The 27,933-nt window shown below is 43.1% G+C and overlaps 1 protein-coding gene across 4 annotated transcripts in view; it reads right to left on the reverse strand.

The window, feature by feature from the left end:
• LOC118392355 (solute carrier organic anion transporter family member 1C1-like) overlaps nt 1–27,933 on the reverse strand; it is a 176,703-nt gene that overhangs the window by 141,597 nt on the left and 7,173 nt on the right. For 3 of the 4 annotated variants that reach the window (XR_008062863.1, XR_008062864.1, XM_035784269.2), the window contains exons 2-6: nt 26,122–26,285; nt 9,699–9,840; nt 5,123–5,255; nt 3,933–4,066; nt 3,545–3,694 (exon numbers count right to left, since the gene is read on the reverse strand). Coding sequence is in view for 2 of the 4 variants with exons in the window: in XM_035784269.2 (XP_035640162.2) it covers nt 3,545–3,694; nt 3,933–4,066; nt 5,123–5,255; nt 9,699–9,840; nt 26,122–26,271 (709 nt within the window). In the remaining 2 variants the exon portion in view is untranslated. The remainder of the gene's footprint in view (nt 1–3,544; nt 3,695–3,932; nt 4,067–5,122; nt 5,256–9,698; nt 9,841–26,121; nt 26,286–27,933) is intronic. The other variant, XM_035784270.2, reaches the window with a different exon arrangement.

Genomic DNA, 27,933 nt, shown 5'->3' on the forward strand with positions numbered 1-27,933 from the left:
AGGTTTGTAGGCCTCCTTGCTCACACACGCTTTTTCAGGTCACCTCCCTAATGTTCTATAGGATTGATTGTCAGGCCTTTGTGATGGCCACACCAATACCTTGACTTTGTTGTCCTTAAGCCATTTTGCCACAAATGGCTTGCAAGCCTCCCACCTTTTCCTCCAAACACTACAATGGTCATTATGGCCAAACAGTTATATTTTTGTTTCATCAGACCAGAGGACATTTCTCCAAAAAGTACGATCTTTGTCTCCATGTGCAGTTGCAAACTGTAGTCTGGCTTTTTTATGGTGGTTTTGGAGCAGTGGCTTCTTCCTTGCAGAGTAGCCTTTCAGGTTATGTCGATATAGGACTTGTTTTACTGTGAATATAGATATTTTTGTACAGGTTTCCTCCAGCATCTTCACAAGGTTCTTCTGATACCTTCAGGCGTTTGGAAATTGCTCCCAAGGATGAACCAGACTTGTGGAGGTCTACAATTATTTTTCTGAGGTCTTGGCTGATTTCTTTAGATTTTCCCATGATGTCAAGCAAAGATGCACTGAGTTTGAAGGTAGGCCTTGAAATACATCCACAGGAACACCTCCAATTGACTCAAATTATGTCAATTAGCCTATCAGAAGCTTCTAAAGCCATGACATCATTTTCTGAAATTTTCCAAGCTTTTAAAAGGCAGCTACCGATCCAGGAACAGTCTCTATCTGTTCATGCGATGTCAGACTTTCAAATGGCAAACGTTCATTGTGAGAATCCCACTGAAAATATTTTTTCCCAAAATTGCCATATAAAAATTATTATTGAATGAAAACACGTTTCTACAACCATTTAAATTATGTCTGTATGTAAAGCAGAACTCTCAGGCAAAATTGCTCGTGTCCCTCTGAAAACAGGCACTCTGTTGCGCAGCTTTCAAATGGCACGTTCATTGTGAGAATCCCACAAGATTTGGAGTTGCGTCTTTTTCCATGATCCAGCATTTGAAGCCGGATTGTCTGTTAGCGCTGATCTTTGTTCTACATGCTAAAAACATCATAAAGCTCGATTTTTCACATTGTTTGACCAGTTTAGTGGACATATAATATGTAAATTGGAAGTTTTGATGCGCAAGAGTGCTGGACCAGAAGTCATTTTGGATGCATTTCAGCCGAAGCTGTTAACATGTGCTAATACAGAGACACACAACGTGAAACCAAACGATGTATTGGGTAAGTATGACTCCTTCTACGTCTTCTGATGGAAGAACATCAAAGGAAAGGGAATATTTATGTGGTTATTTGGTGTTTCTGTGGACTCCAAACGTAGAGGAGACATACTGCTAATATCTGAGCGCTGACTCATAGTATAGCCCAGTGAACGATGTCTGTAACGTTAAAAATAAATGTAATACAGCGGTTGCATTAAGAAGAAGTGTATCTTTGTAAATATATGTAGAACATGTATATTTAGTCATGTTTATTGCTTGTTATCTGACGTTATCTGTCGGAGCTATCATCATTTCTCCTGACATTTGAGTAGCATTTTTTGAAATGTCGTCATTGTAAACAGAGATTTATGGATATAAATGGCATATTATTGAGAAAAAAAATAAATGTACTATGTAACATGTAATATTACTGTCATCTGATGAAGATTTTCAAAAGGTTAGTGAATTATTTATTTTTTAATCCTACTTTTAAATTTTATTTTTTTCTGGGACAAAATGGCCGCCGCTTGCCTTTTGTTTCGGTGGTGATCTAATATAAATATGTGCTATGTTTTCGCCGTAAAACATTTTAGAAATCTGACTTGCTGGGTAGATAAACAAGGTGTTTATCTTTCATTTGAGCCATTGGACTTGTTAATGTGTGGAGGTAAAATATTTTTAGGAATATTTTTGCGTTCCATGCGCCACCTTCCAGCTGAACGTGGGGGGGGTGTTCCCAAATTGGAACCCTAGTCCCCTTCTGGTTAAATCTAAGTGAATGTAAGGTTCCGACTTAAACTGTATATGCAGGGGCATTCAACAAAGAGAGGGAGTCCAGGTCCAATGAGTGCAGCAGCGCGTAATGACGGTAACAGCAGCGCGTAATGACGGTAACAGCAGCGCATAATGACGGTAACAGCAGCGCATAATGACGGTAACAGCAGCGCGTAATGACAGTAACAGCAGCGCGTAATGACGGTAACAGATGCGTATAATGATGGGTGGCCTGGCGCTAGGGGGAGCTGGAGCAGGTGTGACAGAGCGACTCTGTGCAGCCAATGACAATGCCTGCTTCACGTGTTAACCTCTTGCTCCTACCTGGCACGCAGGCGTCCCATCTAGAGATCTGGAAATGCAAATGCGCTACGCTAAATGCTAATAGTATTAGTTAAAACTCAAACGTTCATTAAAATACACATGCAGGGTATTGAATTAAAGCTACACTCGTTGTGAATCCAGGCAACAAGTCAGATTTTTAAAATGCTTTTCGGCGAAAGCATGAGAAGCTATTATCTGATAGCATGTAACACCCCAAAAGACCCGCAGGTGACGTAAACAAAATAATTAGCATAGTCGGCGCTACACAAACCGCACAATAAAATATAAAACATTCATTACCTTTGACCATCTTCTTTGTTGGCACTCCTAGATGTCCCATAATCACTATTGGGTCTTTTTTTCGATTAAATCGGTCCATATATAGCCTAGATATCGATCTATGAAGACTGTGTGATAAACGAAAAAAATAGCGTTTCATAACATAACGTAATTTTTTTTAATTAAAAAAGTTGACGATAAACTTTCACAAAACACTTCGAAATACTTTTGTAATGCAACTTTAGTTATTGGTACACGTTAATAAGCGATACAATTCATCAGGAGGCGATGTAAATTCTATAGGTGTCCGTCTGGAAAAAATGTCAGGAGAAATCTCAACCAAAACATCCGGTCGGAGACCGGAGGGAATCGGTTCCCTTGATTCGGTTTGACCAAGAATCAAAGCCGAAGCAAATGACAAGACTCTAGACATCGTGTGGAAGCTGTAGGTACTGCAACCTCGGCCTCATTTAATTCGGTTCACCTTTAACTATTCCTGGATGTGGCGCATGGATATTTATTTCCATTTTCAGTGATCAGATTTTCCTGCACTTTTCGGTGAAACGCACGTTCTGTTATAGTCACAGCAGTGATTTAACCAGTTTTATAAACGTCTGAGTGTTTTCTATCCACACATACTAATCATATGCATATACTATATTCCTGGCATGAGCAGCAGGGCGCTGAAATGTTGCGCGATTTTTAACAGAATATTCGAAAAAGTAGGGGGTAGGAGTAACAGGTTAAGCTGGGAGCCACTTGTGGATTTGACAGCTCTAATGCAGTTCCACCTCGCACACAGTATTAAGCATCAGCTATCCGGATGTTGGCTAAAGCGTATCTGATTGAATCGGGCCCTTAGTGTATGAATCAGACTGAAAGGCAGTTTATTCAGACCGTCGGATCGACTTAACATATTGTACTTCAAATCATGCATAGTGACATTATCTAAAATGTGTTTGCATTTCCAATTGGTCTATTACCAATGTAAAATGCAGCATTTTCCTCCCTGGCGAAATCATCTATATACGAGATCCCAAGGGGCTGCACTGGAGTCTCCCCGATCCCTCGTAAGACATTCCCCAGGAACACATAGATCCACATGGAGAGGTTGGACTCTCCTTCACAACCTACTGGGAAGGGGGAGAGAGAGAATAGATACAGCACTGTGTGTGTGTGTGTGTGTGTGTGTGTGTGTGTGTGTGTGTGTGTGTGTGTGTGTGTGTGTGTGTGTGTGTGTGTGTGTGTGTGTGTGTGTGTCCATGAGTACTTGTGTGTGTGCGTTGGTTTGTGTTTCCATGGTTGAATGCATGTATGCACATGAGCTTGTCTGTGTCTGTGTGTGTGTGTGTGTGTGTGTGTGTGACACACCTGTCCCTGTGCTTGGTGCCTCAGAAAGCGGGTCACCCGAAGCTTGCGAGGAGGGTGACAACAGGCGCGCTGGACATGGAGAGAGGTTATTGGTTGAATTCACTGACGATCGGATTGACGTTTCGAACTTATAGCTGCGTACAAAACACCAATGCGACTGTTTAGCGAAGGGAGGGGAGAAAGCACCACGTTATACAGTTAGAGAGGACAGAGACAAAGCAGAACATGAGTGCTTTGGATATGCAATGAAACATTTAGGGTACAACGTTTTATACATTCAAGCTTATCATGTTACACACAATACTTAATGAAGAAGCTTTTTTGGCTTCACCTGTAAAATACAAACAATTGACGACTGAAGTGTTTTTCAGAAAAACATCCCACAGCTGTAAAAATGCATATAGTAAAACTTCTCTTGGCATTCAGTAAAAAGAGACAGTGCAGCATATATTCTTTAAGATTCCACATGTTCCCATCTTGTGGGAGGGATAAAACATTTGGACTGATCAAACTTTCATGACCAAGCCATGCTAATGAGAACACATGATAACACACAACAATGCTTCATCTCACAAACGATGGTACACAATATATAAGATATGTGCAAAATTCTGTATATTAGCATATCACTACAGAGTCACAGTGATATCTGTCCTTTACCAGACTTTGTCCAAACACACAGAAATACAGTGCATTCAGAAAGTATTTAGACTCCTTGACTTTTCCCAAATTTGGTTATTTTACAGCCTTATATATCAATCTACATACATTATCCCATAATGACAAAGCAAAAACAGGTTTTTAGAAATCTTTGCAAATGTAAATATTTTTGGGGACTGAAATAACACATTTACATAGTATTCAGACCTTTTTCTATGAGACTCGAAACCGAGCTCAGGTGTATCCTGAATACTTGCGTCTGAATACTCTTCGAATGCACTGTAGACTGACATTTCCTTTAAATAGAGGATCACTGGAAACGTGATTCAGAACAGAATACACACACACACACGCACGCACGCGCTTACACACATATCCAGATAAGCTTTAGCTTACTGTACCACAAGTGCGTTCAAAAAAGCAAATCTCTACACCCGCAGTAACATCTGCTAAATTTGATTTGAAAAGGAAGCTGGAAACCCAAGCATTGTAAGTTAATCCTCCTTCAAATTAAGTCAGTAAAACCTCACCGTCCGATGAGGAAGTGTGGCAGAGCGATGATGAATGTTCCCACTGCCATCAGTACACAGCCCATTGCTATGATCTTGGGCCGATGCAGCTTTGCACCAAAGTAACTCACGAATGCTATCACCAACAGGTTACCTGGTAGGGGGACAGACAGACACAGAATTAGTGTGTTCTAAGTTGCCATTTCAATTCTCAAATTGACAAATCTGATGAATCGAGATTCAATTCACAAATTGGAAAAGTAAAATGTATTTTCACATAAAGAGTTTTTCTGTTTACAACTCTATTTCGATTCCATTCCTGAATGGATTCTTGAATTGTCGAGTTGACATGGAACTGACCCCAGCGCTGACACAATGGTCTGCTTGAATTCATTCTCAATCACAATGCCTAATTCCTCTCATTGATAAGTGTAAGTGTGTTGCCATGGTGAGTTTCAACATAGTGGCACCGTTGGGTTTCCTAATTCCCACTATAGAGTGATTACTCATGAAACCCAGACAAAAAAAGGACATTGTTGACACATATTTCACATTTGTATCGAAAAGCATAATTTAGAAATAATTCATCAAAGTTGGTATATTTCTGACATTTTAGCCTCCCTTAAGACTGTAGATGTTAAAAAGAAAAAATTGGTGCCGTGTGAAGCTTTACCGCTTGCTCTGTAATATGAGTAGTATTCTGATTTCAATATACAAAAATGTATTCGGCAAATGTTCCAATATATTGTTGAAAATAATATACAGTGCATTTGGAAAGAATTCAGATCCATTGACTTTTCCCACATTTTGTTAGGTTACAGCCTTATTCTAAAATGTATTAAATTGTATTTTTCCTCATCAAACCACACACACAATACCCCATAATGGCAAAGCAAAAACTATTTTTTACTCAGTACTTTGTTGACACAGCTTTGGCAGCGATTACAGAATCGATTCTTCTCACGCCTGTATTTGGAGAGTTTCTCCCATTCTTCTCTGCATATCCTCTCAAGTTCTTACAGTTTGAATGGGGAGCATTGCTGCACAGCTATTTTCAGGTCTCTCCAGAGATGTTCAATCAGGTTCAAGTCGAGGCTCTGGCTGGGCCACTCAAGGACATTCAGAGACTTGTCCAGAAGCCACTCCTGCATTGTCTTGACTGTGTGCTTAGGATCATTGTCATGTTGGAAGGTGAACCTTCGCACCAGTCTGAGGTCCTGAGCACTCTGGAGCAGGTTTTCATCAAGGATCTCTCTGTACTTTGCTCAGTTCACCTTTGCCTCGATCCTGACTAATCTTTTTTTTATTTAATCAATTTTAGAATAAGGCTGTAATATAACAAAATGCGGAAAATGTCAAGGGGTCTGTACTCTAAGGGCATATCAAAGTTCCAGAGTTGGAGCTCTGCTAGTTTTAAAGTTATGGCCCGTTTAATAAAGAGAAAATGGCAAAGTAGGCAATGTAACCAACACAGCCCTCCTTTTACTTATAGGGTGACCACTTGGAATCCATTTTCACATTCACTCTGTTGGTAATGCTTACAAATTGAATCATAAGAAAAGAAGAACCCTCCAAATTGAATGACCAAGGGCCAATTGAATGACTGTGCCGTGGCCTGGATGGGGAGAGAGGAGGGATGGGGGTTGGGGTAGAGTGAGAGGGGGAGAAAGGGGGAGAGGTTGAGAGAGGGAAACACAGGGGGAAAAATGTGGGTAGTGGAGGAGAGTGGTGGGCAATGATAACTTTAATGAGGTAAACGAAAAGCAGCCATTTCATGATGGAACCAATTGTTGTTTTTCAAGGATGGATGGATGACGTCCATTCCTTAAGGACCTCCAGCCGCTCTCATTATTAAGAGGAGTGAGTAGGCTATTCTCCAAGGGTGCTGGATTTGGGAAGTACCACTTCAGAAACCTGCTGTAGAATGCCTAAACTTCTGAACTCCAGAAATAACTGTTCTCTGACTAAGGCAAACCTAGCACTTGGAAATGCCAGATAGTTGAAGTGTCATTGTGCCCCTTCGTTAGTTTAAAATACTGCTTAAGGAAAATAACTGTTTTGATTGTGCTTTTATGCTGAAAACACCTGAACTGATGATCTCTGACTGTAAATGTGTTGATTTTTTTCCTTCATCCATTTTGAATACTGCGTGGACTAGAATAACTGCTTTGTTTGTTGCTAAGGGTTTCCCAAAAGGGAAACGTCTCTATGGTTTTAACAGGTCAAGAGGCTCAGAGTACATCCTGCTATTAGAGAGTGGTTAAATACAGAAAGGACTTTGAGGCTAGTCTATCGAGCTCTCCTGAGATGCTTCAGCACTTTTCTCTCTCCCTGTATTTGGGGGCATTGGAGCCATGGCAAGAGGCACACAGCGAATCCTACAGCAGGCTTCTCCTGGTTTCAATCTACTCTGCACAGAAAGGCTCGAGGCGAGCGGAAGAGTGGGGGGAAAAAAGATAACGAATGTAAAATATACTTTGTCCGTAAAATGTACATAGGTTCCGAACTGTTGGGAAACGGCACAGTTGGAAAATATATGGCAAATAGAAAAAACTGGATGGTCTTCAGAGATAGATTGAGGGTGAATGATGGGACTAAAAATGAACTAAAGACAACTATTGTAAAATAGTGTTTTTCTTTAGTTTGATTATTTTCTCCATTGTAGAATAATAGTGAAGGCATCAAATCTATGACATAACACATATGGAATCATGTAGTAACCAAAAAAGTGTTGAACAATACAAATATATTTTAGATTCTTCAAAGTAACCATCCTTTGGTTTGATGACAGCTTTGCACACTCTTGGCATTCTCTCTTGAAGGAGTTCCCACATATGCTGAGAACTTGTTGGCTGCATTTCCTTCACTCTGCGGTCCAACTCATCCCAAAACATCTCAATTGGGTTGAGGTCAGGTGATTGTGGAGGCCAGGTCATCTGATGCACCACTCCATCACTCTCCTTCTTGGTCAAATAGCCCTTACACAGCCTGGAGGTGTGTTTTGAGTCATTGTTCTGTCAAAAAACAAATGATAGTGGGAAGTGCAAACCAGATGGGATGGCTGCAGAATGCTGTGGTAGCCATGCTGATTAAGTGTGTAGGTGTGTGGTCCTTCTGTAGCTCAGTTGGTAGAGCATGGCGCTTGTAACGCCAGGGTAGTGGGTTCGATCCCCGGGACCACCCATACGTAGAATGTATGCACACATGACTGTAAGTCGCTTTGGATAAAAGCGTCTGATAAATGGCATATATTACTATTATTATTACTATTTATTACTAGTGTGTCCAAACCTTTGACTGGTACTGTATTTAAAAATATATATTATATACATTACCCAAACAATATATGGGGGATTGGAAATTAGGCAGACAATTACATTGATGGAAGCCACAAGCTGATCTTATTGTTTTTGTTGCCAAGCTGAGCGTAGGGCAGTACTTATTGCTCATCTGATATTTCTTCATTTCTATTTTTTTGGGGGCTAGAAACATAAGCATTTCACCGCACGTGCGATAACATCTGCAAATAGGTGTACGTAACTAATAAACTTTGATTTGACAGATTCTCAAAGAGGGCACAATGGGAAGTTTGATAAGATTTCTGTAGAGGTGTAGGCAGAATGTATTTCAGTGACTTTCAAACCAAAAAAATGCATGCCGCCTATAGCGAGTGCCAAACACTGGCCGCACATTCTGCAAGATTGATCGTCTATTCAAACAATTTAAAAGTAAATTCTTCAGCCAACACTTCTAATCAAAAGACAAATTGTTGTTCGATATCTTGTTTATCGGTAAATTATGGTGTTTAGATCTCTTGCCTTAGAATAGACTCTGAGATTAAATAGACTATGACGTCGCCCTCTTACCTCACAGCATTACTGTGGCCTACCTCTAATGTCAAATATTTTAAGTAGGCTACCGTTCTATATACACTTTTGAGCATGGTGCGCTATTGAATGAACGATAGATAAATGGTAGTCTAATATTTGTTCTGTAGCGGGAATAAACCAGTCATGTCAGAAAAGGAGAGACGCCCTACAATATGATTATGATTTAGGCTTATATAATAAAAGTAAAATAATTATATTAAGCTACATGCTGCTATGCAAATCTTCTTACCAACAGCAAATGCATCTGTTTTATCATTAGGCCCATATGATAATGTTTTTATTATTCCCGTGCATCAAACACCATTTCCCCCATAAGAACAATATTTGCTTGCAATACAACTGATCAACCACTTGAAGTTGTGCGTACAAATGGTCTGAGCTGTACTTGGAGATATGCAAAACTTTCCCGCAAGATGGATAAATACCAACCTTTGTGGGAAATCTGGAGCATACAAGGTTTAAAGTTTTTTTGTGCACACACACACACACACACACACACACACACACACGCACACACGCACACACGCACACACGCACACACGATAAATGAGGCCCTGATGACTTCCTAGAAGGCCTTGGTGACCCATTCATTCATTCACATCTCTTCTACAACAACATGGATAGAACGGAAGCCCAAAATAGCCCTGGGGGTGAGGACGAGGTGAGGACATGGGGGATGGGGACCTGTGACGCAGACACTTACTTACCCATCTCAAAGCTCCCGTCGATGACACCTGTTAGGTAACTGGGGATGTCAAAGCGCCTCTCCAGCTGGGTTATTGTGCTCTTCATGTAGCTGCCAGACAAGGCCTTGGCAAAGTAGGCAAACGATAGGGCCACAAGGAACATCTGAAGAGCACGAGGGGAGGAAGAAAGGAGAGGGAGGTGGCAGAAAGTGAGAGATAAATGAAAGGGGATGGGGGGGGTATTGCTTATGAATAATTCATACATATCAGATTGTACTCGGATTGTATCCAGAGTTTCATTGTCAGAGAGAGGGAGAGTTACCCTTGTGTTGCTCTGATGTACACCATGGCTGTACTTTTCATTGGCTCATTAGCCTATTTTAGCTCCTGCTATCACATTTCCTATTTAATATTCTAACTACATCATAGAAGCACAGAGAGGAGGATAGAAGAGGGAAAGGAAAAGGGGGGATGGAGGCTGATAGGGAAGGCAAAGTGTATCTGTAACTACAGGGTATTGAGGAAGACAGGGACAAAAGAGAGGATTAAGAGTCTACGTCAGACTTAAGACGGCTCCTTATGTGAGAGAACGGTGACTCAACCCTAGCAACTGATGAAGAAAGGATTGGTTTTGACTAGGAGAAGGAACTTATACATTATGGATTGGCCTTCAGTCTTAGGGGGGAAAAGGTGCTATATAGAACCTAAAAAGGATATTCGGCTGTCCCCATATGATAACCTACACGGATCCCAAAATGTTTTTTCCTAGAACCCATAAGGGTTCTACCTGGAACGAACACGGGTTCTTTATGGAACCCAAAATGGTTCTACCTGGAACCCAAAAGGCTTTTACCTGGAACCAAAAAGAGTGAAGAACCCAGTGTAGGTCTCAGTCTGTTTCTGTTCTCCTTATGGAACTGTCGTGCCAAACATGTTTGGCGTGACAATTAGTGACAAGGTTTTGGCAAGATAGCACAGACAGATTGGGGTCTAGGCTAGGAAAGATGAGCTCTAGCATTCATTGCATCAGTCTTCCCACTCTGGGCCACTCACGACTAGCAACACCTAATCTCTCACAATGAGTAGGTTTGTCTCCCCACAGCGGCACGTCCACATTCCCATGGGCTTTTCCACATCAAAGACTAGCCCGGGAAACTACACGGTACACAAATATAAACGCAACATGTTGGTCCATTGTTTATAAGCTGAAATAAAATCTCTTAGAAATTGTCCATAAGCACAAAAAGCTTATTTTTCTCAAATTCTGTGCATAAATCTGTGTACATTCGTGAGCATTTCTCCTTTGTCAAGATAATCCATGCACCTGACACGTGTGGCATATCAAGAAGCTGATTTAACAACATGATAATTACACAGATGCACCTTGTGCTGGGGACAATAAAAGGCCACTCTAAAATGTTCAGTTTGGTCACACAACACAATGCCAGAGATGTCTAAAGTTTTGAGTGAGCGTGCAATCGGCATGCTGACTGCAGGAATGTCCACCAGAGCTGTTGCTAGAGAATTTAATATTAATTTCTCTACCAACGTCAGTTTAGAGAATTTGGCAGTATGTTCCACCGGCCTCACAACCACAGACCATGTGTATGGCGTCGTGTGAGGGAGCGTTTTTTTCTGCTGTCAATATTGTGAACAGAGTGCCCCATGGTGGCTGTGGAGTTATGGTATGGGCAGGCATAAGTTATGGACAATGATCAAAATTGCATTTTAGCGATGGCAATTTGAATGCACAAAAATACCGTGACGATATCCTGAGGCCCATTGTGTACCAGAAAGTACTCATTCGAGTCACATACTTTCCTGTTAAATCGTCTACCAATACCAGTGGAAACAGTACGACGATATGCTAACGAGTAGAATATTGTGATATTTATTTATCATAGCATTCCAGTTCAAACCAACACCATAGAACCGTGAGCCACACCGGCGGGCTAACTAACAATCCTGAGAAACTGACCTTTTTCAACTTTGAACATACTTTAACAAACAGTCTTATTTTAAGAGGCTTAGACACCATTGTTTCATGTAGCTTTAATCCTGAAGAATAACAAGCTGCTACTCTCTGATCTCTGGATACAAATCCTTTGTGTCAGGGGAAAGGACGTTTTTAGGCGATTACAAGGCCCACTCCTTGATTTAAAAAAAACAAAACAAATTGCTACCCCTGGCTGCCAATTGGTTTGCTATAAAGCTGTGGGATGGGGTTTCAAAATAGGTTGAAGACTCAGTGTTAATTTCGTCGACTAAAATATTCATCAAACACCTATTTTTACGTGCCAGTTGACGAGACAATAACTGACCAAATAGAGCCAGAAAAACTAGAAGTAAACTAAAATTATTTTTCATTTCAGTTTACTAAAACGAGACAAAATTATCTCTGTGACTAACATCTGGCTACTAAGTGTGGACTGGATAAGAGTTTTTGTAAAGATTGAGAGCTTTTCAATAATAATCACAATTAATATTAGCAGCACAGATGCTCAGTTCTGTCAAGCAGTAGGAAGGATGTGTCACACCCAGCAAACACAGCCTACATCAAGCTGGTGAGCTGCTGGGGAGAAAGCGATGAGAGTGGGCAGAAATGCAGACAGGCTCCGCTCCGGCTCCATTTATACACAAGGCGCAGGTGACTCTCTTGCTTCACTTTAGATAACCAGTCACCACCAGCCTTCTATTTAGCTACCCTTTACCTGGTTAAGAAACACACACTGCTTTATGAAATAAAAAAATCAATAGCAGCATTGAGTTTAATAGTAAAACAACAGTATAGCTATATTTTCTCTCCCTTGAGTAGGCTATAGAAAAGTAGGCTCTTTGAATTTTTAGTATTGCTCAACCCTCCCACTTTCACACTGCATTTCATATACAGGTTCTGCAGCCAAATGTAGTCTCCCTCTTTTCCTGAGAGAAAATGGCTTGATTCTAGCCCTTAGGCTACTGTTCAAAGGACATGACCCATAATTTTTTTATTTTACCTTTATTTAACTAGGCAAGTCAGTTAAGAACAAATTCTTATTTTCAATGATGGCCTAGGAACAGTGGGTTAACTGCCTGTTCAGGGGCAGAACGACAGATTTGTACCTTGTCAGCTTGCAACCTTCCGGTTACTAGTCCAACGCTCTAACCACTAGGCTACCCTGCTGCCCCACTGCTACATTTATTCTGTCCACTTACGCTATATCTGACTGGGTAAATAACTTTATTTTGAGTTAATGTGGACCCAGTGGCTCAGACTTGAACACTTGGACCAGGACTCAGAATTCAGCCATAGGGACTCATGACTCTGGACTTGATCTGTCGCTTATGCCTGCCCATACCATAACCCCACACCACCACAATGGCGCACTCTGTTCACAACATTGACATCAAAAACCCACCCGCCCACACGATGCCATACACGTGGTCTGCGGTTGTGAGGCCGGTTAGACATACTGCTAACTTCTCTAAAATGACATTTGAGGTGGCTTATGGTAGAGAAAATAACATTCAATTCTCTGGCGGACATTCCTGCAGTCACCATGCCAATTGCACACTCCCTCAAAACTTGAGACATCTGTCGCATTCTGTTGTGTGACAAAACTGCACATTTTAGAGTGGCCTTTTATTGTCCCCAGCACTAATATGAGTCTAATATATTAGTATTTGTTGCCTACTCCATACATTTTTACTAAACAGTATGTTCTAAATTGTATGTAGTATGATAAGTACACAGTATGCAGTTTTAACAGTAATAGGCAAGACAGATTTCGTACACGGCTATGGACGGTCAGCCTTTGCATCCACTGTGTCTATGAATTTGAGAGTGGCTCCAACATTTCCCCAGGCCCATTCCCTCAGCTTGCCTATCAAAATGGCAGTTTTTATCAAAGGAATAGAAAGAGATCCAGAAAGAACCATCTGACTTGTTCCTAATGTGCTCTGTTGAGAGAGCAACGTCAGTCACTTTTCCTGTTTCACTATGGCAACAACGTTCGTTGGCAGGTATTGGATTGACTGACATACTTTCCAGAGTGATTCAGGAGAAAACAACAGAAATGCATCACCCGAGAGGGTAGAACTGAACTAATATCCTTGGGATATGGACCACTACATTGGCTCTCTTCCGGATATATTGTCCCCGTCCATACAGTCAGCGGGGTTCTCCGTTCATCGTGGGGACAGGAAGAAGGAACTTTCCGGGAAACACAGAGGTGGAGAAGTATGTCTCATGATGAACAACATGGTGTGATTGTGGTAACGTCCAGGAATACCCAATCTGGAATAACTCATCATCAAATTCCGACCACATCAGCTCCCAAGTTCATTTTTGGGGGGTTATATTCACTGCCTTGCATATTCCTCCCCCTGAAACAGCAGGGAGCAGGTCTCGAACCCTCGACCTTCTAGCCCGAGGTCTGGCGCGCTATCGACTGTGCTGCAAAAGCATGCTCGAGCGGCAGAGTCGATTTCCGCGCTTATAAACCCAGGGTCGTTACAATGGCTAGCTAGCCAGGAAAAAGAGAGGGCTGCTGCATGATTGCTATTTTACCAGTAACATTTATGATTCCCATATACAGTGGGGGAAAAAAGTATTTAGTCAGCCACCAATTGTGTAAGTTCTCCCACTTAAAAAGATGAGGCCTGTCATTTTCATCATAGGTACAAAATTACAGGCCTCTCATCTTTTTAAGTGGGAGAACTTGCACAATTGGTGGCTGACTAAATACTTTTTTGCCCCACTGTATATGGGAATCATAAATGTCATAAATATATTTTTGTAAATACTCTCTCTCTCTCCAGGACACTGTGGTGGACTGTCAGCTCTCAGACCTTTGAGGAGGACGACACTATAGACATGTCACCTGAGCTCCACAGTGACAAGGATAGGCAGGGGCTGGAGAGATTGAACAACATGCTACTGAGGCTGTAAATAGGGCTGAGGGACAATCACACCCTTACAGGACACATGCATAGATATACATGCCATACCATGTCATTTCCCCCGATCTTGAATGATTTTAATTCTGACTCTTCGAGTATTAGGCTATAGGCCTAGAGGAATTTATGTAAGAAGAAACTGTTAAAGACCATCATTGTTATTTTAGTGTATTCCTTATTCTTATAATATTTTGTAATTCCAGTTCAATTTTGATGACAATATCCCTGAGATGAATGTTGTATAAAATGCTATGGTTATGAAAGGATGATGTCACTTGCACCTTGTTTTCAGGTTTGAATAAGACAATGTACCCCCTTATCCTTATTCTTTCAATAAAGTTATTGTTTTATTAGTATTATATTATTTGTGTATGTCTTTATCAAATGTACGATTAAATGCCATTTGTAATTTGTTTTAATGCTTATACAAGTGGATGCGGAAGGTATTCAGACCCATTGACTTTTTGGGTCTGTTACGTTACAACCTTATTTTAAAATGGATTAAAATGTTGTTTTTTCTCTCTCATCAATCTACACACAATACTCCATAATGACAAAGCAAAAACAAGTTTTTCAGAATTTTTGCAAATGCATAAAAAAACTGAAATATCACATTTACATAAGTATTCAGATCCTTTACTAAGTACTTTTGTTGAAGCACCTTTCGAGGATGATGTTATCACTGCCAATCTTCTTGGGAATGACGCCACAAGCTTGGGACACCTGTATTTGGGGAGTTTCTCCCATTCTTCTCTGCAGATCCTCTCAAGCTCTGTCAGTTTGGATGGGGGTGTTGCTGCACAGCTACTTTCAAGTCTCTCCAGAGATGTTTGATTGGATTTAAATCCGGGCTCTGGTTGGGCCTCTGAAGGACATTCAGAGACTTGTCCAGGAGCCAATACTGCATTGTCTTGGCTGTATGCTTACGGTCGTTGTCCTGTTGGAAGATGAACCTTCACCCGAGTCTGAGGTCCTGAGCGCTCTGGAACAGGTTTTCATCAAGGATCTCTGTACTTTGCTCGGTTCATCTTTCCCTCGATCCTAATTATTCTTCCAGTCCCTGCCGCTGAGAAACATTTCCAAAGCATGATGCTGCCAATACCATTCTTCACAGTTGGGATTGTACCAGGTTTCCTCCAGATGTCACGCTTAGCATTCAGGCCAGAGTTCAATCTTGGTTTCATCAGACCAGATAATCTTGTTTCTCAAGGTCTGAGAGTCTTTAAGTGCCTTTTGGCAAACTCCAAGCGGGCTGTCATGTGCCTTTCACTGAGGAATGGCTTCCGTCTGGCAACTCTATCATAAAGGTCTGATTTGTGGAGTGCTGCAGAGATGGTTGTCTTTCTGCAAGGTTCTCCCATCTCCACAGAGGAACTAGAGCTCTGTCAGTGTGACCATCAGGTTCTTGGTCACCTCACTGACCAAGGCCCTTCTCCCCTGATTGCTCATTTTGGCCGGGAAGCCAGCTCTAGGAAGAGTTCCAAACTTATTTGGACACACCTACTCATTCAAGGGTTTTTCAATTATATTTACTATTTTCTACATTGTAGAATAATAGTGAAGACATCAAAACTATTAAATAACAGATATGGAATCATGTAGTAACCAAACAAGTGTTAAACATATCAAAATATATTTCATATTTGAGATTCTTTGCCTTGGTGACAGCTTTGCACACTTGACATTCTCCCAACCAGCTTCACCTGGAAGGTGAGCACTTGTTGGCTGCTTTTCCTTCACTCTGCGGTCGAACTCATCTCAATTTGTTGGAGGTCGGGTGATTGTGGAGGCCAGGTCATCTGATGCAGCATTCCATCACTCTCCTTCGTGGTCAAATAGCCCTTCCACAGCATGGAGGTGCGTTGGGACATTGTCCTGTTGAAACACAAATTATAGTCCCACTAAGCACAAACCAGATGGTAGCCATACTGGTTAAACGTGCCTTGAATTCTAAATATATCACAGAAATTGTCACCAGCAAAGCACCCCCACACCACCTCCTCCATGCTTCACGGTGGGAACCACATCAAAATCAAAATAAATCTCACATTTGGACTCATCAGACCAAAGGACAGATTTCCACCAGTCTAATGTCCATTGCTCGTGTTTCTTGGCCCAACAAAATCTCTTCTTCTTATTGGTGTCCTTTAGTTGTGGTTTCTTTGCAGCAATTTGACCATGACGGCCTGATTCATGCAGTCTCCTCTGAACAGTTGATGTTGAGATGTATCCGTTACTTGAAGTCTGTGAAGCATTTATTTGGATCGCAAATTCTGAGGCTGGTAGCTATAATGAACTTATCCTCTACAGCAGAGGTAACTCTGGATCTTCCTTTCCTGTGGTGGTCCTCATCATGAGAGCCAGTTTTAACATAGTGCTTGATGGTTTCTGTGACTGCACTTGAAGAAACGTTCAAAGTTCTTGACATTTTCCGGATTGACTGACCTTCATGTCTTCAAGTAATGATAGACTGTCGTTTCTATTTGCTTATTTGAGCTGTTCTTGCCATAATATGAACTTTGTCTTTTACCAAATAGGGCTATCTTCTGTTTACCACCCCTACCCTGTCACAACACAACTGATTGACTCAAACGCATTAAGAAGGAAAGAAAATCTACAAATGGACTTTTAACAAGGCGCACCTGTTACTTGAAATGCATTCCAGGTGACTACCTTATGAAGCTGGATGAGAGAATGCCAAGAGACGAATTACCAAGATGTGCACTCCGACCATGCGAGGACCAACTGGCAAATATCTTCATGGACATTTTCAACCTCTCCCTGACCGAGTCTGTAATACCTACATGTTTCCAGCAGACCACTGTGCCCAAGAAAGCGAAGGTAACCTGCCTAGATGACTACCCCCCGTAGCACTCGGTAGCCATGAAGTGCTTTATAAGGCTGGTCATTGCTCACATCAACACCATCATCCCAGAAACGCTAGACCCAATTCGCAGGGTCATTCGGGTTAGTAAGGGTTTGGCCAGCTGGAATGTCCTTGTTCCATTGCGCTCTAGGGACTCCTTGTGGCGGCAGGGCGCATGCACGCTGACTTCGGTCGCCAGCTGTACCATGTTTCCTCCGACACATTGGTGCGGCTGGCTTCTGGATTAAGCTAGCAGTGTGTCAAGAAACAGTGTGGCTTGGCAGGGTCGTGTTTCGGAGGACGCATGGCTCTTGACCATCGCCTCTTCTGAGTCCGTATGGGAGTTGCAGCGATGGGACAAGACTAACTACCAATTGGATATCATGAATTTGGGGAGAAAAAGGGGGTAAAAAGTAACCAATCATTATTATTAAAAAAGGAAAAAGGCTGCTCTCGCTGCTACCGCACAGCAAGCAGTAATGCAGGTAGCCTAGTGGTTAGAGCATTAGGCCAGTAACCGAAAGGTTGCTGGATCGAATCCCCAAGCTGACAAGATAAAAATCTGTCATTCTGCCCCTGAAGAAGGCAGTTAACCCACTGTTCCGAGGCTGTCGTTGTAAATAAGAATTTGTTTTTAACTGACTTGCCTAGTTAATTAAAGGTAAAAATTTTAAAAGTGCCAAATCTAGGTCCAATAGGCTCCTTAACAGCTTCTAGACATAAGACTGCTGAACAATTAATCAAATGGCCAGCTGGACTATTTGCATTGACCCCCCACTCCTTTGTTTTTGTTTTTACACTGCTGCTACTTGCTGTTTTATCTACCGTAATTGCTGGACTATAAGCCGCTACTTTTTTCCCACGCTTTGAACCTCGCGGTTTATACAACGACGCGGCTAATTTATGGATTTTTCCCGCTTTCATAAGATTCATGCCGCCAAAAAACTGAGCACAGTCACATAATGTGACGTAAATCGAGCACGCTCAAACTTCCCATCATTCTGATTACGGTAGTCATGTTGTCACCTTCATCATGGCAAAGACACGGAGATATGCATATGATGCAGCTTTCAAGTTGAAGGCGATCAATCTGGCTGTTGGAAAAGGGAATAGAGCTGTTGCACGGGAGCTTGGCCTTAATGAGTCAATGATAAGACATTGGAAACAGCAGCGTGAGGAACTGACTCAGTGCAAAAAGACAACAAAAGCTTTCAGAGGGAAGAAAAGCAGATGGCCCGAACTAGAAAATGAGCTTGAAGACTGGGTCAACACACAGAGAGCAGACGGCCGAGGTGTTTCAACTGTGCAGATCCGACTGAAAGCCAAAACAATCGCCACCGCAATGAAGTTTGAGGATTTCAGAGGTGGACCATCGTGGTGTCTAAGATTTATGAGACGTAAGGGCCTGTCCATCAGGTTACGGACGAGTCTGTGTCAGCAGCTCCCTCCCGACTACGAGGAAAACGTTTCAAACTTCCGCAAATTCACTGATGCAAAGATAGAGGAGCATTCCATCGGCCCGCACGACATCATAAATATGGATGAAGTTCCTCTGACGTTTGACCTGCCTCTCACACGGACTGTCAACAGGAAAGGCGAATCATCCGTCACGCTGAAAACAACTGGGCATGAAAAAACGCACTTCACCTGTGTTCTGAGCTGCACGGCATCGGGAGAAAAGGCACTTCACCTTTGTTCTGAGCTGCACGGCATCGGGAGAAAAGCTTCCACCGATGTTGATTTTTAGACGCATGACGATGCCAAAAGAAAAATTCCCAGAGAGGAATTGTTATGAAAGTCAACAAGAAAGGATGGATGACAGAAGGCCTAATGCATGAATGGTATACGGAGTGTTACGGCAAGCGACCGGGAGGATTCTTTCACAAGAACAAGGCATTGCTCGTGTTGGACAGCATGAGGGCCCACATAACAGATTCTGTGAAAGAAGCCATCAAGAGGACAAACTCAATTCCAGCTGTGATTCCTGGGGGCACAACAAAGTATTTGCAGCCACTGGACATCAGTATAAATCGTGCATTTAAGGTGGCGCTCCGTGTTCAGTGGGAGGCTTGGATGACAAGTGGGGAGAAATCCTTCACTAAAACGGGCCGCATGCGAAGAGCCACTTATGGTCAAGTCTGCCAGTGGGTCCTGACAGCGTGGAGCATTGTCAAAAAATCCACTATCATCAACGGGTTTCGAAAGGCTGGACTGCTGCTTGTTGAGGGCAGTTGATTTGCCTCCGGATGAAAGTGACGAGAGCAACAATGAAAACGATCCAACATCGGATGAAGCAATTCTGAGGCTATTCATCTCCGACACCGAAGGAGATGACTTCAGTGGTTTCAGTGCACAGGAGGAGGAAGATAATGACTTTACTGGTAGGCTGCCGTTTAATTTTTGTTACAAGCCGTGTTTCGTTAAAGCCTATTTATTTTTGTTACAAGCCGTGTTTCGTTTAAAGGCTGTGTAAAGTTAATTTGTTTCAATGTACCGGTAGGCACCTGCGGCTTATAGACATATGCGGCGTATTTATGTACAAAATACTTTTTTTTTTTTTTTTAAATCAGTTGGTGCGGTTTATATTCAGGTGCGCTTAATAGTCCAGCAATTACGGTATGCATAATCACTTTACGCCTAACTACATGTACAAACTACCTTGACTAACCTGAAGCCCCGCACATTGACTCGGCACCCCCTCTATATGGCCTCGTTATTGTTATTTTATTGTGTTACTTTTTTATTTCGTATTTTTTTGTTTATTTAGTCAAACATTTCTTAACTCTATTTTCTTAACTGCATTGTTGGTAGGGATAGGCGTCCCGTCAACGGGACAGTTGTAAATCATGCAGCGCCATGTGTCACGATCGCAGATTTTAGAGAAACAACAAATGTTGGTATATATAAGTGTCTTATATCGGCTGAAAGATTAAATTCGTGTTAATATAACTGCACTGTCCAATTTACAAAAGCTATTACTGTGAAAAAAAGCCATGCTATTGTTTGAGGAGAGCTCCTAACGAAACACTTTCACCGCGATAGGATTGATAAATTCACCTCTAAAGGTGAAATGTGTACTTATATTCTGAAATCTTGCTCTGGTTTATCTTCTAAAGGGTCCCAGAGATAACATGAAGTGTCGTTTTGTTAGATAAAAAATGTAATATCCTAAAAAGTTCCAAATAGCATGCATGATCGATTTTGTATTTCCACTCATTCAATTTGCAAAGAAATTAATCTGTGAAAATCTAACCCTAAACATTCTTTCAACCAGTCAAATTACGTCCGTATTTATTCCTCAGAGATCCTAGAACGTAGCCAGACTTCACTATATCATTAGGAGTGGAGTATATCCTATAGGACACCAAAGTTGGTCAGAGAGCGATGCCTTCATGGCGTGCCGATGATGCGGGCAGTTTTCACTTGATTGACTGTAACTTTGTCAAATAAGCACTAATCTGAGAAATCCTGTATCTGTCGCACAATTTTGCTGCTAACCTTGTGCAACAACAAGCCTTTTCCTTTTGGACAAAAATGGCAAGAATAGGGAGAGTTATGAAGTTATAAAAACTGTATGTTTACAATATGGTTACTAATACTGTAAAAGCTAAATCAAAGTCCAAGTATACAGATTTGACGATATTCTTGTAGAAAAATTTAATTTCAATGTGAATGCATCCTTCACGATTTGCCCAAATGTACCTGGGTGACTTCACACTAAATGTCATGTAACTTGCTCATACTTCAAGTTATCAGTCTGAAATTTTGCACATACACTGCTGCTCTCTTGTGGACACCATCACAATTACAGATGGTGCTAGAGAAAGAAAAACATAGTTTTAGTCTTTGTATTTTCTTCTACCAGATCTATTGTGTTAAATTCTCCAAAATTCAATTCACATTTCCACAAATGTCAAAGTGTTTCCTTTAAAATGGTACCAAGATTATGCATATCCTTGCTTCAGGGCCTGAGCTACAGTCAGTTGGATTTGGCTATGTCATTTAAGCAAAAATTGGAAAAAAGGGGGCTATCCCTAATACCCTGACTACACCAACGCTCGCGCAGACGAGCGTTGCAAAATACATTTAGAAATCTAATATTATTCAATTATTACACCCACACTGCTTGTGCTCGTCAACGAGCGTCTGCGTTGCCAAGGGCTAAAGTAGAAGTCAGTTCTATTTGTGACGCAGATCGCGGTGCAAGTCCCACCCATCTCCTCATTGGTTTATAGAAGGAGATACCCACGTGCCATCTCCTCATTGGGTATACCCACGTGGGTGATTGAAAGACAAACTATGTTGTTGGCCGTTGTGGTAATACTATGAAGGTTTTTGATGCCAATCACCATATAAGTTCAAAGAAGAAAAATCCTAGAATGAGGAGAGATGACTAGAAACGATTCGGTTGACCGTTTTATGTGTGGATTAATTGTCGGAGTAGAGGACCTTGTGCATTTCTGGTAAAATAACAACTCAATGTTTATATCCCAGGACAAAATAGCTAGCAACAACAAGCTATCTAAATAGGACAAATAAGCTAGTAAGTGCAAGCTATCTAGCTAAATTGCCATAAATGTTTAATGCTTTTCGACCTGTCAGAGTTTGTTTTGATATTTTAACCTGCGTGTCGTGATCGCGTTTGGCGTGGGGGGACAAAATACATTTATGCACGATGGCGCACGTGCGCAGCCGGTTTGGGTTCCGTGTAAGAGTTTATTAAGAGCTTGTTAGTAAGCACTTCATGGTAAGGTCTACCTACACATGTTGTATTCGGCACGTGCCCAATAACATTTGATTTGATCATGGACCAGCAAGCTGCCTGCTTTTACAACATTTTCTCTCCGCCAAGCTGGCCAGCTCCGCAGCCCATTCCCAGTGTGCTCTCCCGAGCACATTTTCCAAATATCCACGGCCCTGCTTTTCCAAACATACCAGCTTATCTCCCAGCCACATACCCCACTCCTTGGTGGATCCGTGAGGCCATGCCGCCAACCAATTCTGAGTCCTGGCTATTCAATCATCGCTGGTACAGTAATTCATTTTCAATTGTATACATTCTTAATTTCCATTCACCTTAAGAGTAATTGATAAAAGCTGCTTGCCAATCTTTATTGTGCCACAGTCCATGTGACGGCAGGCCACACAGTATCATATTGCAACAGTTTGTTGCAAATTCACCATATTGGCCACATCTTATCATCGTGCAGACCGGCCTTCTCACTCTAGAAATGTTATTGCATGGTGTCCGTCCAGCCATGATTGTTCGGACTTATGTTGCTTTCTCCCTCGTGCCCCCACAACCACCTCCACCCATGTTGCTACCACATGATGACACCACGCACCCGAGGGCCACCATGATGACATCCCCAAGATCACCAAGCCTCAGATCAAGCCTCAAAGACTTCGACCTAAGCCCCTAAACCAGCTCCGGACCTGGCTTCTCTCCCAGCCTCAGATTATGACTTGGCATCCGACACAACCTGCCCTCTGCCACCACCACAGTGTTTCCTCCCCCAACAACCTCACATTCCCACCTACTCAGCCAGTTTTGTGCTCACCGCCCAAACAGTGGTTTGGCGCCTGGACATCCCAGCTGCGACGCTGTCCCAGTTAGTGAACAGACTGTCTCACGGTTCCAGTCTACACTGCCGACCTCTCTGGCCTCCCGGCTACGGCCACTATTAGCTCTCCCCCTCTCAGGTCCAGCTGGCCCCTTTTCCACTGCTACAGCAGTCGCTCACCCCCTCTCTCTGCCAGTGACGACCTCTCTCCACCTCAGGACCAGCCAGCGCATGACTGTTTCTCCAACAGTGACACACCCTCCCTCTCCACCAGTGGCAAACTCCATCTTCACCTCTGGTCCCACTCGTTCTGTGACCACTACCCTTGCAGTGCCTCACCTTCTCTGACAGCGACGACTGCTCAGCCAGCTATATGTGCCTTCTGCTCCTGCTCCTCCAGCTGTGGCATTTGCCCCTATTCCTCACAGCTGTGACCTCTCAGTTCAGTGAGCCGATTGCCTCAATGTTCCAGTTCTCACTGCTGTCCGCAGCTCAGCCCTGCCCTCTTGCTCTCCATTCCCTCTTGACGGCAGACCTGGTTCTTCCTCCCCCCATCACCCTCCACTTCAATTCGCATCCAGTCTTTTCCGCACTTCGCCAGTAGATCCTACAAGGTCCCGCCTGCCACGTGACCGCGGCAGCGTCTCTCCCCCTCTCTCTGCAAGTGAGGACATCTCCTCAGCTCAGGTCCGTTCAGCCCTATGAATGCTGCTCCAGCAAAGGCTCCCCCACTCTCTGCCGACCACTCCCCACTTAAGGTCCCTCCAGCTGCCTCCCTGGCCTTCTTGTATTACAAAGGCGTCATCTGCTCAGCTCACCCTTCTCGCCGCTAGGATTTGGCTCACTACTCCATTGTTATGGATCTGGCCGTTCGTTTTGGTGGCGCTACAATCTACAAATGCCATTGCCTGTTTTTGATTGCCACTGCCTCCAGGCTCCTGCAGTGATATGTCAGCACATACTCGGGGACTCTTGACAGGTCTACGGGCGCCTCTTCACCACAGGTGTCCATCGCTGCGATCTCCGCGGTTGTTCATCCCACCCTGCCGGTATCCCATCTGCCCCGACACCAGAGGCCCCTGCGACATTCTGCGCACTGTCTCTGCTCCACTCCACCCCCCCTTCCTTCCTCTGGACAATGCTCGGCCTTGGCTTCCTCCTCTGTGGTGAGGGGAAAGCAGTCATCCCCAATGCTCCAACGACCTGGTTACTAAGTTTGCCTTCAGCACTCCAGTGGTGGCTCACCCCCTCTGCCCATGACAACTTCTCTTCACCACTGGTCCCGTGACTGCCACCCCAGCAATGCCTCACTTTCCCGCCATGAACTCCCACATCTCAGCCAGTTGCGTGCCAACTGATCTTGCAGCGATTCGGCCCCCGGTTTTACCAGCTGAGACGCTCTACTAGATGTGAACCAATTGCCTCTGTTCAATTATTCAGGTGGCGGCCACCGCCCGCCATCGTCACCAGCCAATCACTATTGACATCCTGTCTGACTGCATCCAGATGCTGAGATTAAGTTACGTCTCTTCCGCAGTCTCTCTACGCTGGGATTGAGGTTTATTTTTCACTTCCTGCGACGTTCAGTGTTTACATCCTACATTTCTACCTACATCCCTTCTCAGCATGTCAGACATCCCCGTCCTTGACAAATATACCTTTAACATCAAACACAATAAACCAATCATTTTGACAGAACCACAACAGTGTACCTGATCTGGCTAACATCTACCCTCAGCCCTTACCAACCACTCACTTACTTCCAACAGCTCAGACATTCTCAACATGCCTCTCCCTCCGATTCACTGTTCATCACCAAATCTGGTTCCATTCCCATCTGAGACAAATACTATCACTGTATGGCTATCCTGCCGATCAATTCTCAGGACTTATCCTTCCATGTCGGAGCTGCATCCATGGCAACTTCGACATAGCATCCCAGACCATACAACTCCTCTCACGCTGGTCCTGTCAAGCCTCTCATTACTACATCCGCTCTGACATCAACATCAGGAGAGCACACAACATGCTCATCTCTCAGAACATGCATTAACTCAAGCACTATTTTCTAGTCCCTGCCTCCTTTCACGGACACCATCTACCTCAAGCACCGATTCCTACCCAACCAGCCAAAAAACAGTTTTTTTCCCCTTGCCAAAGTTGCTTCTGGTTGCTCTTCTGGGGTCTAAGGTTGGGTCATTCCGTGGGCATCTCGTCCATACGCTGTACTACTTCAAATATATTGCCAACCATTCAGCACCTGCAGTCCAGAACAACTCACTTCCTGTCCAGGGTCTGACTAATTTGGAGGGCTTGTTTTGGGGATTGCATCACTACGGCAGGCTAAATACCATGGCCTGTTGTCTACAATCCAACCTTTACAGAGTTCTCTTCCCCCCGAAAAAAAAAAAAATTAAACCCATTTCGATGTCTGGTCCTTAAACTCGTGCAACCCCTCTCTTTTTCGCCTGGTTCTGCATGCCATGGAAAAGTCCCATCCCAAATCGGAAAGAAAGGCTATCGAGGCCTAATGACATTAAACAACATGGTTAGCTAACAGGGTAGGAGAAACATGTAACATCCACACATGGTCTCACTGACTCACTTGGTCAAATGAGCTGGAACATCCATTGTCAGGTGACAGAGTTCAGTGTGGCTGCTCTTCCTGCCACAATAGATATAGTATACCTAGAGAAAGTTCCAGGTAGAAGTTGCCCTATAGGATCAGCTTTACCCCCCCCACTAAATGCTAATCTTAACAGGAGAGGAGGCATGCAGAGAGGAGAGGTGGAGAGGGGGAAGGAGGCAGAGAGTAGAGGAGAGATAGGACTCCATTCAATCTGTATGGCTGAAGTGGTACCAATTCCGTGATTAAAATGTAAAGGATATTTCCAATTGCGCCGACATGAATGCAGTCTCGGCTGATGCGGGAACATGGCCTTTATATTTAAATCGTTCTGTAACACTGAACTTCTGTAATACGGATTGAATAGAGCCCTTAAGCGAGTCAGAGAAAGTCAGAGGCAAAGAGAATCAGAGAGCAGCAGAGAGGGAGGCCTAGAGATTCTGATCGTACCTTGAGGCTGGAGCAGGAGGAGCGTTGCTCCCTCGTAGAGGAGCTGCCTCCGTTCTCTGTTGTCCCTCTCTCCCTGGCCACCGGCTCCATCCTACACAGACGGCTCTCGTTTTCCTTGGGCAAAGTTCCCCTAATGAAATTTCTTGGCATTGATGCATGCAACCCTGCAAATAGATAATTCAAGCATGTGACCCAGATCTCTTCCTATCCAGAAAATAAGTGTGTTTGCAGCAGCATTGCTCCAGTCCGAAGGCTAGGAAGGCCAGTGGATTAAATTCGTTTGAAGAGTTTTTAGGACTGCAGTCCACGGGCAATAAATAAAACAGTATTTTATTAGAAAAACAAATGTTTTAGTAGAATATCATAGATTAAGACTATATATTGAGATTTGACACACGTTGGGCAACAACAACAACAAAATCTAAAAGGGGAGACTGCCCAAGTCCTCGAATCTTGCTCCTACTTCCAGGAATGTATTGATGAATCATTCATTCAACCAAAGGGCCTTATACATGAGAGAACTATGTGATCCAGACGCAACCTGTCCAGAGCACCCACCCACCCACCTCTCTCTCTCTCTCTCTCTCTCTCTAACACTCACTCACTCACACAGACACTCTCTTTATCTCATCCATTTCTCCCTCTTTCTCTCTCCCACACTCTCCCCTCCTTCTCCCCCTTCCCTGTCTCTCAGGCAGCCTACAACCTTATGAATAGTAAATAGCTTCCCCTCATCACACTCAAATGATCCGATCCAGATAGAAATATACTGTAGCTGCAAGCAGCCATGCTGGGGATCAAGCTTTGGCCCTGCAGTGTAACCATCAGAACAAATTGGACACATCATTCTGGGATGAGCTACAATATACAGTGGGGAGAACAAGTATTTGATACACTGCCGACTTTGCAGGTTATCCTACTTACAAAGCATGTAGAGGTCTGTAATTTTTATCATAGGTACACTTCAACTGAGACGGAATCTTAAAACAAAAATCCAGAAAATCACATTGTATGATTTTTAAGTAATTCATTTGCATTTTATTGCAAATTTTATTACAAACATTTGGCAGTAGAATGGCCTTACTCAGTGACTTTCAACATTGCACCGTCATGGGATGCCACCTTTCCAACAAGTCAGTTCGTCAAATTTCTGCCCTGCTAGAGCTACCCCGGGCAACTGTAAGTGCTGTTATTGTGAAGTGGAAACGTTTAGGAGTAGGTCAACCGCAAAGTGGTAGGCCTCACAAAGAGTAAAAATCATCTGTCCTCATTGCTACACTCAATACCGAGTTCCAAACTGGAAGCAATGTCAGCACAATAACTGTTCATCAGGAGCTTCATGAAATGGGTTTCCATGGCCGAGCAGCCTCACGCAAGATCCTCATGTGCAATGCCAAGTCAAGCGTTGGCTGGAGTGGTGTAAAGCTCGCCGCCATTGGACTCTGGAGCAGTGGAAACGTGTTCTCTGGAGTGATGAATAATACTTAACCATCTGGCAGTCCGACGGACTAAGCTGGGTTTGGCGGATGCCAGGATCATGTCATGGTCATGTAGTGTACTTCTGTACTTCTCACCACGTTTCCCAAATAACAGAACTCAAAATCAAGCAAGATCATCTAATATGCTTTTGATATATTTTGGACCATTTAGTCTTCTACTCGAGAACCGCTTGACCGATCAGCACCAATATATTCCAAGACTATATAGTCCAAACAAATCAAAGTTTATTTGTCACGTGCGGCGAATCCAAACAACATAGGCATTTTAAGCCAACAACACCACCATGAGGACAAACAGAACCAAACTCACGTC

This window comes from Oncorhynchus keta, chromosome 13 (genome assembly GCF_023373465.1).
Source record: "Oncorhynchus keta strain PuntledgeMale-10-30-2019 chromosome 13, Oket_V2, whole genome shotgun sequence".
NCBI lineage: Eukaryota > Metazoa > Chordata > Actinopteri > Salmoniformes > Salmonidae > Oncorhynchus > Oncorhynchus keta.